The sequence below is a fragment of the Polyodon spathula genome, chromosome 14 (assembly GCF_017654505.1).
Source record: "Polyodon spathula isolate WHYD16114869_AA chromosome 14, ASM1765450v1, whole genome shotgun sequence".
NCBI classification, from domain to species: domain Eukaryota; kingdom Metazoa; phylum Chordata; class Actinopteri; order Acipenseriformes; family Polyodontidae; genus Polyodon; species Polyodon spathula.
The window spans coordinates 37,425,776-37,441,461 of NC_054547.1; the positions used below are offsets into that span (position 1 = coordinate 37,425,776).

The following is a 15,686-nucleotide window of genomic DNA, read 5'->3' on the forward strand; positions in this document are numbered from 1 at the left end:
GGGAATGGTGGATTACTGCAACAGATAGCAACACTTTGAAACCACTGCAGAGAGTGATTGGGATAAGGATGACATCCCTAGAGTCAGTATAAGCACTAGAGCACGGGTGTCCAATCACTGACTGGAAGTGAGAATTATGGCCACGCCTGCATTTGACACTTTGAGTCTAAGTTGTTGGACCAGGCATGCGCATAGATGGCACCCCACTTACAAAAACAAAAACAAAAAAGCCACTTAGAGAAATTCAAGTTTGCCCTTGCATCAACATATTTTTTTCCCCCTCATTTGAATTATTATTATTTTTTAAAAAGCATTAAATCACAGCTCAGAGATTGAACATGCACCAGCAGGAAGCTGTTTGTTATTTACTTTTTCTTTTTTCTTCTGTATAGCAAAATATTCTTAATTATGTGGGCCCGTCATGTGGGGTTAAATAGCTATTGTCTTTGCTTGGGTAGCGCTTCAAGCAATGTTTCAGTAACCCCATTAGGACCCATGAAGATTGTGTGCAGATTGTTAACCTTAGTTTGAAGTAGAGCTGGGACAAGTGTTGTTTTTTATAGAAACTCTATCATATAAATGAAAACGAGTATAGTCATTGCCACTAAATACATTTCAAGCAAGCGTTTTTTTGAATATGTGAATATCTGTATCAGCTCTAAACCACACGCTTCCTGTATGGTACGCATTTGTGTCTGCGAAGTGCACAGCTTCAATATTACCTTCCCCTGCGGAGTGAGTTTCCAGATCACAGAGAACGTCAGCCGGTCAGTCATGGGGTTCAGACTGCACAGCTCTTCACACAGGAGCCTGGGCAGCATGGGGATCACCTAGCAGGGGTGACAAGGAAACACAGATTGCTTAGACAGAAAAGAACCCCCCATTAACTGAGGAGGTTAGTGACTGAGTGATCAGCACTGCAGCTGCAGATTCTCACTGTGCAACATCCACTCATCTGCAGAGGCGGTCCACAGGGGTCTGCATTGGGAGTATTAGTGCAGAATAAAAAGAAGGGCAGCTTCTACACCCCGTCCCTCTCAGGGAACGATGGACACACACAATGGGCTGGTTTCACAGACTCCGATTAGTACTAATCTTGAATTTCCTTACTTAAAGTAATTTAAATAATTGCTAATCCTTGTCTGTGAAACAAGCTGAAAGAGTAATGTTATCAAATTGTTACACACACACACACACACACACATATATATATATATAAAAAGGTCATTTGTACACTACAATGCTTGACATTAACGAGATGCTGAGCAGTATAAGGTAATTACATATAGTAAAAGTAAAGTCTCTACGGCAATGCGAAATTTCAAAATTCTTTCAGCCCAACTTTCAATTTAGCTTGGCTTACCAGAAGAGTTTCCATAAAGACATTCATGATCGCAATCTCGTTATTTGACTTCAAACAGATCAATTACGTAACTCCTGCTCATTTACTTTCTTAAAAAAATCTCTATTAATTAAAACATGACTAGACGTTTTTGTTTGATGCACAAAACTGTGATGGCACAGAGAAGTCCAAGTCCAAACTCAGCCAAGTTAAATAAAGAGATTTTCTAAAAAAAAAAAAAAAAAAAAAGATTATATATATATATATATATATATATATATATATATATATATATATATATATATATATATATATATATATATATCTATACATACATACATACATACATATAAATTACGGTATATTTGCAGGGATTAAATAAATGCTGATTCATTTCATACAACCTAGTAGTGACAAGAGCCAAGATGAGGGAAAGGTAATAATAAAATGAGTTTCTCTAGCCAAGTCAGAGCTGCAGTGTTTTGGCAGGTACATGCCGCTCATGAATTGGAAGGAGGTCAGGCGAGAGCCAGGAATCTCGCATTCTGCCACTTTCAAGATGCAGCTTGTTCAGGACTACTGGTGCCTGATAGTGTTATTGTTTTATGATGTTGCTCCTGGTTAAAAGCATTCTGATTGAATGCATTAAAAGCTTGTTCAATAACAGAATTAATAATAAAAACACACACATCATAAATAATGAGAACAGTATTTCATTTCACATGATGGCTTGTCAAGTGATTCAACAATGCATTTCTTTCTCTCTTACTCTTATGGCGCCAGGATGAGAACGAGAGAAGGGCAGGGAAAGCACCCTACAGCCCTTTATTAAAGTCAACCCTCTGCTATCAATGATGAGGGGACTATTCATTTTTTATTTTTTATTTATTACAGGACACAAACCTAGACAGGTGGACGGGTTCAGGGGATCCACTTGGTCTTACAAAAGTATCATGTTGGCTTATTGCTGTATTTCAATGATTTAAAACACTTGATAAAATAGATACACAAACCACACAAATTCTTTGTCTTTACACTGTGGTCATAATTTTCAGTCAGTACTAGATTTGCAGTATTATATCTAGAGATTATATTGAGAGAAAGAGAGAGAAGAGTTGTTTTTTACACGGCAAATTTGGAGCATAAGACACACGATTCTCAAGGAACAAAATAAATCTAGTTAAACCAACAAGATATGTAATGTAACACACACCCACCCCACCCCCATGAAATACAACGAATGCTTTTCAAGACTATCAGCATATAACAGTCTTAAATGTTGCCTGATGCAGCGTGACACATGCGTTACTGGACAAAACTAATTAATTACTGAATTTAAATTCGCCGGAGCGGAAAAAAAAGGGGGGGGGGGGGGGGGGTTGGGGGGAGGAGAGAACAATCCATGCTAAATATTCTTATCTAACCCTATACAGTGCCAGAATAATAGAGGTGTACTTAACTAATGGTAATGACTCTGGAGAACTAGTTTGGATAAGACAGCATAATGTACAGCGGAGGAAAAAAATAAAACCCCTTAATGCATGTGCACATGTAAATAGACAAAGTATAAGATTAAAATTACCCCCACCCCCACACACCACCACCTTTTTTTAAATGCATAATTTTTTTTTTTTAACAATATCAGTTACTAAGGTAAGGAGTTCACAGACGACTGCTGTGTTAAGGTAGGTTCAGGGCATTTAAGAGATGAACAGAACCATCAAATGACAAAGGAGCTGTGTGTGTTCTGCACAAGTGTCAGGGGAGCAGGAGAAAAAAATAAATAAATAAAAGACAAGTTTGTCAGCTGCTGTCACAAACACTTAGCAGCCGTGTTAGCAAAAGCAGCTCCTTTTCACTCCCTTTCAGCAACCAATGTCAAATTCCTATCACTTAACCGCATTTCTTGACAATCGCGTGAGGGATGACAGGCTCTGTAATGTACCGCCTAGCTTTGTCAATTAAAAGGCAATCGGCCATCGCATGTCACTGTGACTTCCATGTCTTATCTTTGAATTTAATGGCATCCTATCAATTTATGAGCTGGAGAACTTGGTTATGAATGCGCAGGAGATTGATCCAGGACTTGACAGAGTTGTTATGCTATATGAATAAGCAGTGGAAAATGGAACAACATCCACCAGCCTCCATGTGCCATATTATACAGGCTACCCAAGTCTGCCCAGAAGCCACTGAGTACTGACCAATTCCAAACCAAGGACAGTATTGGTCTCCAACATTCACATCAGCACATCTGGACACGCATCAATCACCATTCACCATGCCAATGTTCACAGATCAGTCTCCATCTATTTGAATCATAACCGCAGGTTCCTGAAACATCCCCCAGAATACTCATCTCTTGACCCCCCATCCCTGCATCTTTATAAGCATACGGTATTGAAGATTTCCCACCATTGGCTAGAGCTCCTGTGCATTGATACTGTATAGTTAACTAACATCCTTGCAATAAAAACAACAAGCTCATCATTTATATGTTCAAAACCTGAACCCGCATAGTCACTCAGTCAGCACGCAAGTATTATATACAAGAAATCCCACAAATAAGTTTTACAGAGAAACATCATCTGTAAATGACAAACCCAGGACTGGAAGACCCAAAAGATGTCTAACAAGGATGAGCAATACTTGAAGATAATATCCTTAAGGAATAGAAAGAAGACAAGCATTGAATTGACAACAGAACAGGCAGAAGGCACAGGTGTCGCTGTCCATCAAATCAACAGTATGATGGTCACTCTTGAAATCAGGACTTAAAGGATGTGTTGCAGTAAGAATATCTCTGTTAAGAAAGGGGAACAAGACTGAAAGACTAGAATATGCACAAGAACACAGAAATTGGACTATGGAACAATGGTCAAAGGTGCTGTTGAAGTCTAAGACTTTTGCACAGCAGTGTGTAATGTGTGTGTGTGTTACACTGTTTCAGATAAAAGGGATACGTGCTAAAACAGAATCTATCTGCAAGGCATTTCTTTCTAATTCAAAAGCTAGGTCTTTTGCTTCCCTTACACTTAAATCACCACACATCAAAACAGAGCATTCAACACTTTTACTCCTAATCTCTCTGAACCCAAAGCTGAAAAGCCACAGACATGCCATCCAGATAAATACTGAAGTGCAATAAAAAAAGGCACCTTTTGCACCAGGTAGACGCTGGTAGCTCTTCTGCTAGCAATGGAATCCAGGGCATCTCCTTCTTCCACAAAATAACTGACATCTGCAATATGAACTCCGACTTCAAAGTTTCCTGAGTGAAAAAGGAAAGGTTTTAAAAATGTAATGCATTTAATACCATGCGAGTGCTTTCTATGACAACGACACATTAACAAGAGAACAAAGAATTGTTATGCGATGCAGCTCACTTTGGTAATTAAAATAAATACAAATTCATGAGTTATGATTACTTTTAATAGATCTATTTTATATTTAAAGACATATATACAGTATCCTCACACAAACAATACCTGAGTAAGCTTTATGTTGGCAATGCCCTTATAATAAACATCCTCCTGTTCACAGGAATTGCCAAAGCTATAACATTAATTAGTGTTTTATAAATGAATCCTTACAAAAAAGAGTCACCATTATATTTAGCACCACATTCAAAGTTCTGCCACAAAATGCCGATGGAGTTTGTTCATTACCGTTCAGTCATGACTGGCAATTTATACGGCCTGCCCAAATGAATTTTCAGTGTTTTGTAATTTACGCAAATTAAACCTGATCCCGTCCCTTTAGTTTTAAACTCTCCCTCATTATTATGCATTTAGCTCTTTCGGAACTGTTGTGGCTAATTTAAGCTAAACAAAACAGAACCGATTTTCACTACCGAAAGAAAAAAAAAAATAAAGACATGCAACTACTCAGGAATTTCACATTACACACAGTACCCTCAGTCATAACTTAGATGTTTAATCACAGCTGCGTGATTATTTTCTGATGTCTCATTAAAGGCTGTAAGAAAAGCTTTTTTGAAAATGTTAGGCTGCACCACTTGGGGAAAATGTGATCCATTCTACAGACCCAGGGAGCACTGTGCTTCTTGACTTTCCTCTGGACCACCTAAACAGCTGCTCAATAAAACCAGCATGTAAAAAGTAAACCCTCCACATTAATACTCAGTGTGGAGGAGTGGTCTACTTTCTAGCCCTGTCTAGGTTCAGTCTGCCTCAGTCTAATTGAGACGTGGGCACTGGCAGTGCCACTCCTGAATATCACTGCTTGCTGTACATTTCCTTCAATTCTTCTGCGACAGGGATAACAGTGCCACCACACCCATCAACCAAAGAGACCGAGGACAGGTTTGAAAAGCACAAGGGGTTCTGTCACACCCTAATTGACCTGAGGGCCCTACGATATCAACATGGCACTCATAGCATGATGACCCCCCCCACCCCACCCAAAACCAGTTCTTTGGCAGAACAGTGTTAGTGAAGAATTGTGGGACTTGGTTGGCTAATGATAAATCGATGCTGTTTTCAGGGTGCACTCCTTTACATAATAAACCTGCAGTGCGTGTTAGGTCTCAGCAGTGGAAGGATGCTGGTAGTTTCTGTGCGCTTAAAAGAATGATCTGAAAACAGGAGCAGAAGCAGCAGATTACAAGACTGGCCTCCTTGAAAAACTCTGCAAGAATTACAAGTCTCCAATGTGTTTCAAATATCACTGGTCAAAACTGTCAGGACAACACGGTAGCCTCTTCATGCTGACATTAATTTTAACCGCCTCTTGAAGCATGCTATGTTTTCCTTATTGCATGGCTGCAACACTCAACGACTCATTGCTAAAATCATTAGCGTTGCTCAGATACAGAAATCACTGTTAGCAAACTTGAGCTCATTCCAGGTGCTCTGACCATGCTTGAAAATTCTTCTAGAGAATGCAGAGTACAAGATGCAAGCTTCGAATTTAAGAAAGGCTACGAGACCTCACACACCATTTTTGCAATCTGCAATCTTGCAGAATAAAACAAGAACTGTTTTGTGTTGCAGTTGTGAATACTTACCTATAGTTAAAAAAAAAAAAAAAAAAAAGCAAACAAAAAAAAACAACAGTATATAGGAAATGTATTGTGTTTTTTTTTATTTTTATAAACTATAAAATAAGATTTGGTTAATTGACAAATCTTGGTGCTCAAAACTGATATTCTGGTATAGACGGATGTAACTAATATCAAAACCACCAATAAAAACTATGAAACAGTGGTAGCCCAAATCCTGCTTAATTCAGTTTCCAGTTTAATGCATTTAAAAAAAATAAATAACGTTTTTGTAAAACTTTGCTATTGGTATCCTAGACTAAATTTGTTTCTTTTTTTTTCCTTCTTTGTTTTTTACATTTTATTTGATGAAGCATTTTAGATAGCACATGAACCCTGATGAAGGGAAAACCATTCCTGGAAAGGAGGAGATAGACATCCCAACGCTGTATAGGATCTGGAGAAAGAAAGAGAGACGCAGATCCCAACATTGTATGAGAGAGAGAGAGAGAGAGAGAGAGAGAGAGAGAGAGAGAGAGAGAGAGAGAGAGAGAGGGCACATCCCAACGATGAGAGAGAGAGAGAGAGAGAGAGAGAGAGAGAGAGAGAGAGAGAGAGAGAGAGAGAGGAGAGAGATATATAGGGCACATCCCACATTGTATAAGAGAGGGGGGGGGGGCACATCCCAACATTGTATAAGAGAGAGGGGGCACATCCCAACATTGACAGAGAGAGAGAGAGAGAGGGGGCGCATCTCAACATTGATAGAGAGAGAGAGAGAGAGGGGGCGAGAGAGAGAGAGAGAGAGAGAGAGAGAGAGAGGGCGCATCCCAACAGTGTATGTGAGAGAGGGGGGGGGGGGGCACATCCCAACATTGTATAAGAGAGAGAGAGAGAAGCACTGGCACTAGGTGATCGTTTTTTTTGGCAAATAAGTCTGCATACATGATTTCTATCATTCTTAATTCCAGCCCTGACAAGCAGACACAAGCACAAAATAGATTGTATTAAAGTGCTTGAATGTTACAAAAAAAAAAAAAACAGAAGAAAAGGTTATTAATAATGGTGTGCAGTTTCTAATGTGTATTAAACCTTAAAGAACATCTTTTTTCTTCTTTTTTGGAGGGGGGGGGGGGGTAATATGAATGGTGTTTCAGCATATCAGCGATAGAACTTCAAGTTTTTCTATTGTAAAGCGCAAGTCGGTTAGTAACTGAAAAGGTATCCCTTTATAATTTAGCAGCGATTCTACCGGTTCAGGGGATGATTTGTTTGGGTAACTGAACATCTGCCATCGCGAAAGCTAATGACATTGTGGAGAGTGCCAAATTTCCTCGTTTTATAGGCCAAGCAGAGACGTGAATTCTCTAACATAACACACCAGAATCACACACAGTGTGTTAACAGATTATGCCTGTGGTACCTAGAAGAAGAAAAAAAATTAAATAAATAGATATTTCTGGAACAAACTAACCAGCTTTGTCATGAAATGTCGAATTCTTATGTAATCCCTTGGCGTTTGGCTCCACTCCTATAAAGGGGAAATGCTATTTTTCTTTGATAGTCTACAATGTACACATAAAAAAGCTAAGAAATATGGAGGACACCAGTAAGACTAGATAAGAGGCATTTCAAAAGAAAAAAAAAGGCCATTCTTAATTACAGTTTTCATACTGACTTTCGATACTACACCCCTAAATGCCAATCAAGTAAAATGTGCAACAGAACAATAATGATGCAGCTTACCATCTGGGAGGGGCTCGCAGGACAAGGCATCATCCAGATCTCTGGCTGTGGCTGGGTCAATAGTGAATACGCATGTCTTCCTACACAAGAGAAAGAAAAAAAATGACTTATTATCATTATTATTATATCCCTATATCTTCGTATAGATATAGACTTTGATATAATAGACACACACACACATACTGCTATAATGTTCTCCTGTTAAAAATCCAGCATCAACAAAATCCTATGAGGATGCCAATGGAAAAGTGTTCTCATTTCAGGAAAAAGACGAACGGTTTCCTTAACTCTGTATTAAAACTGGAACCAGAAACACTTGCAGTTTAAAAGGTATTATGGTTTCGATTTCACATCAACCTACTGGAAAGGGGAAAAAAAAAAAATCTAAAAAAGTATATGAACCTCCATTCAGTTTAAGAGCTTCGGTATATACAATTTAGCAGGACATTTTCTCGTACGTGCCAAATATATATATATTAAATCAGCTTTCACTGATGGAAGTGTGTGGCATACAGTATACAGCACTGGTCTGCCCTGTTATCAACCTGCATTTGGCTCAGGCTCATCTTCTGTTTACATAGCTTTTCTTATTTAACTCACAGCTCTTGAGAAAAATAAATAAATAAATAAATAAATAAACAGACCTTGTATATCTTCCACATGAGGATTTTTTGCAATGCTTTTTCCTGCTAGTCATTTGCGGCTAAGTTCAGCTATACAAAACCCATGGTTTCAGTGCTGTTTTATTACCATGCAATATGAAAGACGCAACACACCCCTGAAACGAATTCAGCAAATACAACTATATTTAAAACTTTTCTATGAAGTTCATTTACTACTACATGGTTCTCGGACTGTATTAAAAGATCGTGTTTGACCAAATGTCGGTCTAGTACTTTTTTTTGTCGGTCCATTTTTCAAAAAAAAAAAAACAATAAATATATATACTATATATATATATACCAGCCCACTATATATTATATATATATATATCTATATATATATATATATATATATATATATATAATATATATATATATATATTATATATATAATATATGATATATATATATGGTATATATATATATATATGTTATATATATATATATATAATATATATCCAGTGTGGAAGAAACGAACACCACCAATACAATTACAAATAGACAGGTTTGTACTCAGTCACCGCAATACCAAATAACCATTTTTATAGAACAATGTTATCAATAGAGCCTTAAATTAGATTTATTTTTATTATTATCTATAAACTTACAAAATCTATAAGGGACACAAACTTTCCACTGCCTGACAAGAGAGACAATGGATAGTTAAACTGTACAGAAGGGTCATGGCCACTGAAACATTTCTCTACAAGGCAAGGACATGGCAAATAAAACCGCAACCTAGAAACAGATACATTATATTGCCTTCTAATCAAGATGGCGTTGCCTAAACAGAGTTGTGACTTTGACAAGTCTTGAGCAATTGGTTTCAAGGACATGCTTTTAAGAAGCGCTTCTGAAAAGCCAGAGCTCTCAAGGAGACAGGTGCTCCAGCAGGGGTATCTGCAGCATAGAGTGGCTGCTGGCTAAACGCCCTTATCTATAAAACTACTGTTTATTTCAAGTTCTGTACTTTAAACACCTGATTTTTTTTATCCTCCTTTAGCTCAAGGAGTACATTTCCCTTATTTATTTTATTTTTCCAAATTCAGCTCTGCCATTAACACTTAAATCTAGCTTTAAAAAAACACATCTGACCACCTCTCTAGACACCAATAAAAAATAAACAAAACCCTGCTTTAAATACTAACCTAGTGCAAGCTTCTTTTAAAAGGAATACTGCAACTGTATTAATCTGCTATTATTAAAACACACACACACATACGTGATCCTAATCAAGGGCTTGTGCAAATATGCTGTTGGAATTTGGTGCATCCGGTGAGAGGGGAGGCAATGGTATTGTTTTGAATAAGGAATGACAGTTACTGGGTTACTTTTATAGCCTCATTGCTATTATGTAGAATGGATGTTCTGCCTTTCTGGTCTCTAAGCGTCACTATCCAAAAGCCCTTTGTATAAATACATATCATTAAAGTCGACAGAATTAAATCTGAAAAAAGAAAAAACCTGACATGCACATAATGCAACATTTACATATAAAGTAAGCAAAATCACAACACATCTTTAAATCAGGGTTACTGAGCAAGTGTGCTGTTAAACAGTACCAGAATAGTAAAATGACATGTCGACAGTAAGGTTTTAACGACAGACAATGTGTGGAAGTGACATTGAGACATACCCTTTTTATTTTATTTTATGGAATACTGGTACATCTGTTCTACCACCACACAAAAAGACCAGGAATACTGGAGTATGACAGCGGTCCCCAGAGCTCTAAATGACCAAAAAGGTCAAATGTCATATTCCCATGTTCTGAAACACAATGCTCTTCGGAGAACCCAGGTTTCCCTGCCCATTATGTCTCCCAGAAAGGCTATTGGAGTAAGCAGCTGGCTTCCATCTCCATGGCAATTTTATTAATAAAGGTCAGATCAAGCTAGCCTGCAGATGGGTCAGCAGTGGATTTACACTTGGGTGTCTTGGCTTTGCTGACTGGGGTCGGTTAGAATTATGGAACACTCAAATAAAAAGTTGTATAAAAAAAAAAAAAAATACAGAAAGTAAAAAAAAAAAAAACACCTTTTCCTGTGAACTTAACGAGGGAAACACACTAAAGAGAAGCTTGTGTAAAGAACATGTGGTTTCCCATTTTTACCCTTCTGTTTTTTATTTTCCACTGTAAGCAAAACAACAATGAAGTATGGAACATTTTAACTGAACCAGGGCTTTACCTCATTCAATCAGGACTTTCCTTTCGCAGATGCAGCTCTTATGATGAGAGTCACACAGTACAAAGAGTGTGAGGGAATTCACTCGGAGCTGATGCTGAAGCACCACAGAACATGTTATGTTTTGCCAGGTTTTTCTTTAAAGTAAATATAAAAAATGATGTTTCTCCCTCCTCCATTGATACAGGAGTGTATATAACACCACCGAGAGGAAGGGAGTTAACCTTTGCCCACCTTAAATCTTTTCTCCTTTTGAATTCTTCTGCAGGGATCGTCCAGGGAAGAGACTGTGGAAGACAACCTAGAACCTCTTTGGAAAACTCTGAGAAATCCACGTCATACTCTATCAGAATGCCTTCTGTCTCAGGTTCAATCTCTCCTGCCTGTCCAAGGCTTTTAGCAAGCCGCCTATCAGAGACAGACAAGAAAAGAAAACATGTATTGCACCATAATTATGTACAGATACCAATTTCAGAATTATACTTGTTGGTTTACCGCATGCATCTTTGTACTGTAGATTATACAGGTGTACTGATCCTCATACTTGCCTTTTAGCAGTAATAAAAAAAAAAAAAAAAAAAAAAAAAAAACTGCAGGTACTAAATAAATCCAATCAATGTGTTGATTTCATTTTATTATTATTTTTTTATAAAAATGGTGCCCTTCCCACACCTTTACAACTGAGTACCAAACCAACGACAATTAACTTCTGCACTGAGTGTTCTAAAAGCCGACTGGAAGCAAATTTTACTCTCTTCCCGGGAGTGGACGTTTCTACTGCCGTACCAGGGCCGTAAACTGACAATTACTATTTTTTTATTTTTAATATCTGCAGATAAATACTTTAAAAGGCAATTATGAGTATCTGCACATCCCTAGTAAAAGTGTTTATTAATACCACTTTATAAAGCACACATTAAAAAAAAAAAAAAAAAAAAAAAAACTTTAAAACTGCAGTTATTTATTTAAACTAATGTTACCCAGTACATTAACACAAACTATCAAACCACTTGATGGTTGCACAGGTATAAGTAGCAATACTGAAAGAAACATTAAAACAATAAACTAACGCTTCGACTAGCAGTCTTTCTCGATGTTGCCAATCAGTTCTAGTAGAAACCTGTGTATTAGAACTGTATACAACATCAATCGAATAAAATTAATACATCACGAGCACAGCCAAAGGCAGCACAGGCTCAACCAATTTGCCCAACTAGTTGATTTCCAAGTTCCCCCACAAATAATCTGTTGTTGATGTTTTCCGGCTCAACATGCCAATGTAATTTTCTTCATTTGTCAGTAAAGTAACATCCTTTTGAAGAAATAAAGCGCAGGCTTGTCTTTGGTTCCGCTTAGAAGCATCCTTGTTCCTAGCCAGCAGCAAACTGGCACAACAGCAACACATTTAAAAAGGGGAAGGGGTCCAGAAACAGCTTCCACATGTACAGTCTCCTTAGAGACGCACAGATATTGATTCAGCTTTCTACCTGGTAACAGCTCTCCTGCAGAACTCCACTTAAAAGCCATAAAGCTTGGACAAAAGTTTACTCGGTGGCCGAAATGTGATTTGTCCTAAAAAGTACTATGATGTAAAAAAGCTATAAAGCTTTCTATACACTGGTTTGCTAAAAAATTGAATTAAAATAAAAAAAATAGATAGATATTACACAACTTCACCGAATCCTAAGTAAGTTTCAAACGGAAATCATATTTGGGGATATATTTCCATTCGACAGTGCTTAATTTGTAAAGAAAGAGAAAGCATACTGCACGTACTAGTGTTAGATGTTTACATTCACCTATTCTACATCATATACAAAGTGGTAGTATGTGAAGAAAAAAATAATTAAAGGCAACCGCAGGACAAGTAATACATTTTTTTAAGCCTGTATACACGTTTTGTGATGGTTTTGCATTTAAATAGTTTAACAAACGAACCAATTAAAAGGCATTCATAGGACTTGGTTTGACCCACGGTCTGCGATGTGTATGCAACAGAAGCCGCTGGTAGATTGCAAAAACAATTAATTAAACTTAGGCTAGGTAGTTGTTATCTTAGTATGTTTTTATTCTCTAAGTAAATTATATTAATTGAAATAGGTAAGAGAACCAGATTGTTATTATTATTACTTTTTTATTACTATTTATTGTTTTGGTTTAATATAATATAGCAGGCTAATGTTCTGATTGAAATAGCTATAACATTTATTTGTTTTCATTAAAGAGTTGTTGTTTGTTGAAATTAATAAGCTTTCGTATTTTGTCGTGTACTACTCATTTAATCAAACCAAGTACTGCAAGAAGCCACTTGTATCGTTCATGACGTATTTCAAATCAATCTTATTTGTGTATAAAAAAAAGACAATAGAGTTGCAGCTAGTGTCATCTTACTTAAAGGCACTCAAGCTGAAATCATAAAGTAATTTAAAAAGTAGACTAAAGCATGGCAGCGGACTGTCTCTCTTCAGCGCTCACACAAGAACTTGCAGACATGACAACTTTTTTAACTAGAGGTACAGGGAATATGACTGCATGCCCAGAGGTTCCATTAGGGTAATAAAAAATACTGTTAACTAGAAGGCTCAAAACTATAGATTGTGTGCATCCTTTGTCAGTAGCTGTCAGTCTGATTTTCAAATCAACAGTTTCCTTCAGTTTTCTTGACAGTTTTTGTAGATTTGGTATTTGGCCGAATCTTTTGATTTGGATTCAGTATTCCCAAAAACTTGTATTCGGTGCATGTCCTACACACACACACACACACACACACATATATATATATATATATATATATATATGATTCCTTACTTACCGTTCAGAACGTTAGAACTTTTGGTTTGTAAAGAACTAAAGAAAACAAGAAAAATCGTTTTTCGTTTATTCCTTATTTATACTTAAAGTCATTTATTCCGTCCATTAGACAGAAGGGATTATTTAGTAATGGTTCCTGGTAATGATATGGAAACCTAAAGTCTCAAATTAAAATTGAACATTACGGTCAAATTCAGTAATTATATATATATATATATATATATATATATATATATATATATATATATATATATATATATATATATATATATATATATATAGAGAGAGAGAGAGAGAGAGAGAGAGAGAGAGAGAGAGAGAGATATATATATTTTTTAAATTGCATTTTATTCATATATGCTTCTTAATTCCCTTTTTCTAATGACAATACATCAAGACAATGCAATTTACCTTAATTGCCTAGCAATTATCACTTTAAAGTGGTGTTATCAACAGTTACAACAAATTTCTATTCACCAGCAAAGACTAGAATAATTGGAATCTCAAAGGGTTTTGCCAAACACATAATACTGGCAATTAGAAACAGTGAAACTAATTGCCTAATTGGAGTTGCTGCTCTTAATTGTAAACATTCGTTCAGGTGGCTTATTATCACAAAAAAGTTTAGCAATGAACAATTAAGATTACAGCTATTCCACAAAGTGACTATGTAAATAGAGAGGAGATTTAGGGAGGCATTTGAAGTACAGACTCCCAGGTCTCTTACAATGATGCCACACCTGTAGCAGTTGCACTTCTTTCTGTGTGTATGTCTCTAGTCACTGAGGTCACAAGATCACAGAGACTGATTGGATTACACCCACCACTAATTGAATGAGTGACTCCACCTCCAGAAGCATGCATTACTGTACTTTCTTCTTCGAATTTATCATCTTTACTATTTATATTAAAAGGAAAGATATAAATGCAGAGCAAAAGGATAGAAGAAGAAAAAAATATAGCAGGAGGAGAGGAAATTTAAAGAACTGCAGCGTCAAACACCAGGAGCAGAGTCCTCGGACAACTTAATCTACAGTACTGTTGGACACAACCCAGAATCCAGCAGCAGAAGGGTTGTGCAATCAAAACGGGGGAGCTTCCTGGCATGTGCACACTCTCATGGGGATCGAGACAGGTTTGACCTCAAGAACAAACACAATGCAACTAGAAAGAGATGACTACCTGCGTCTCTCGCTGGTCACATAAATCGCTCCCAAATTAGTATACTGCAGTCTGTCTGCAGTTTTACAGATTTATGCAAGGGGCAGTATCGTAGCTTTCAGCTTCATGGGATACAGCAGACATCACATCTGCTCGTCAGAAGGACGCTTTTCTCTCCAGCTCGTTGGCATTGCACGAGGAAGGCTGCATCAGAAACAGTGCAATCTCTTTTCTTGTAAATGCCCCCCCATCCGTTCAGATCATAGCCCCTCCCCAACCACACACCTACCTATTTATTACACTACTTCAACAGCATGTCATCGGATCAATTTTATTTATTTACTTTTTAACTATTCTATGAAAAAGTAAAAATGTCATATTATAAATATTGCACAAAACATACACACAGCCTAAAATGTTGATATCGCCGGTTACACTTCTGCCAGCACCCACCCTTCTGCAAAATTGCTGTCGTCGCGCCACTCCGTGATGCGGCAGACGAACAGGGTGTTGGCGTAGTCGGCAGCGCGGGTGCTGAAGTTCTCAGGACAGTCTGGCAGCGGCACGTTCACCCGCGGCACTCTGTGGTCCACCGGAGAGAACATGGCAAACTCCTTGTCAGGCAGGAACTTTAGGAACCCAGTCACAGCTCGAGAGTGTTTCTTCTCTGCAATATACACCACCTGGAGCAAGCGAGAATATATTACAAGGGTTACATGATATAACAACACATTCAAAAATGCATTTAAAAAAAGACATACAGTTCCGAGAAAGTT

General features: G+C 37.4%; 1 protein-coding gene across 2 annotated transcripts in view; it reads right to left on the reverse strand.

Moving 5' to 3' along the window:
- Positions 1–15,686, reverse strand: part of LOC121326805 (DIS3-like exonuclease 2) — an 82,369-nt gene that overhangs the window by 39,570 nt on the left and 27,113 nt on the right. For both annotated transcript variants that reach the window (XM_041270325.1, XM_041270323.1), the window contains exons 8-12: positions 15,364–15,593; positions 11,173–11,346; positions 8,091–8,170; positions 4,501–4,613; positions 723–830 (exon numbers count right to left, since the gene is read on the reverse strand). In XM_041270325.1, the coding sequence (XP_041126259.1) occupies positions 723–830; positions 4,501–4,613; positions 8,091–8,170; positions 11,173–11,346; positions 15,364–15,593 (705 nt within the window). The remainder of the gene's footprint in view (positions 1–722; positions 831–4,500; positions 4,614–8,090; positions 8,171–11,172; positions 11,347–15,363; positions 15,594–15,686) is intronic.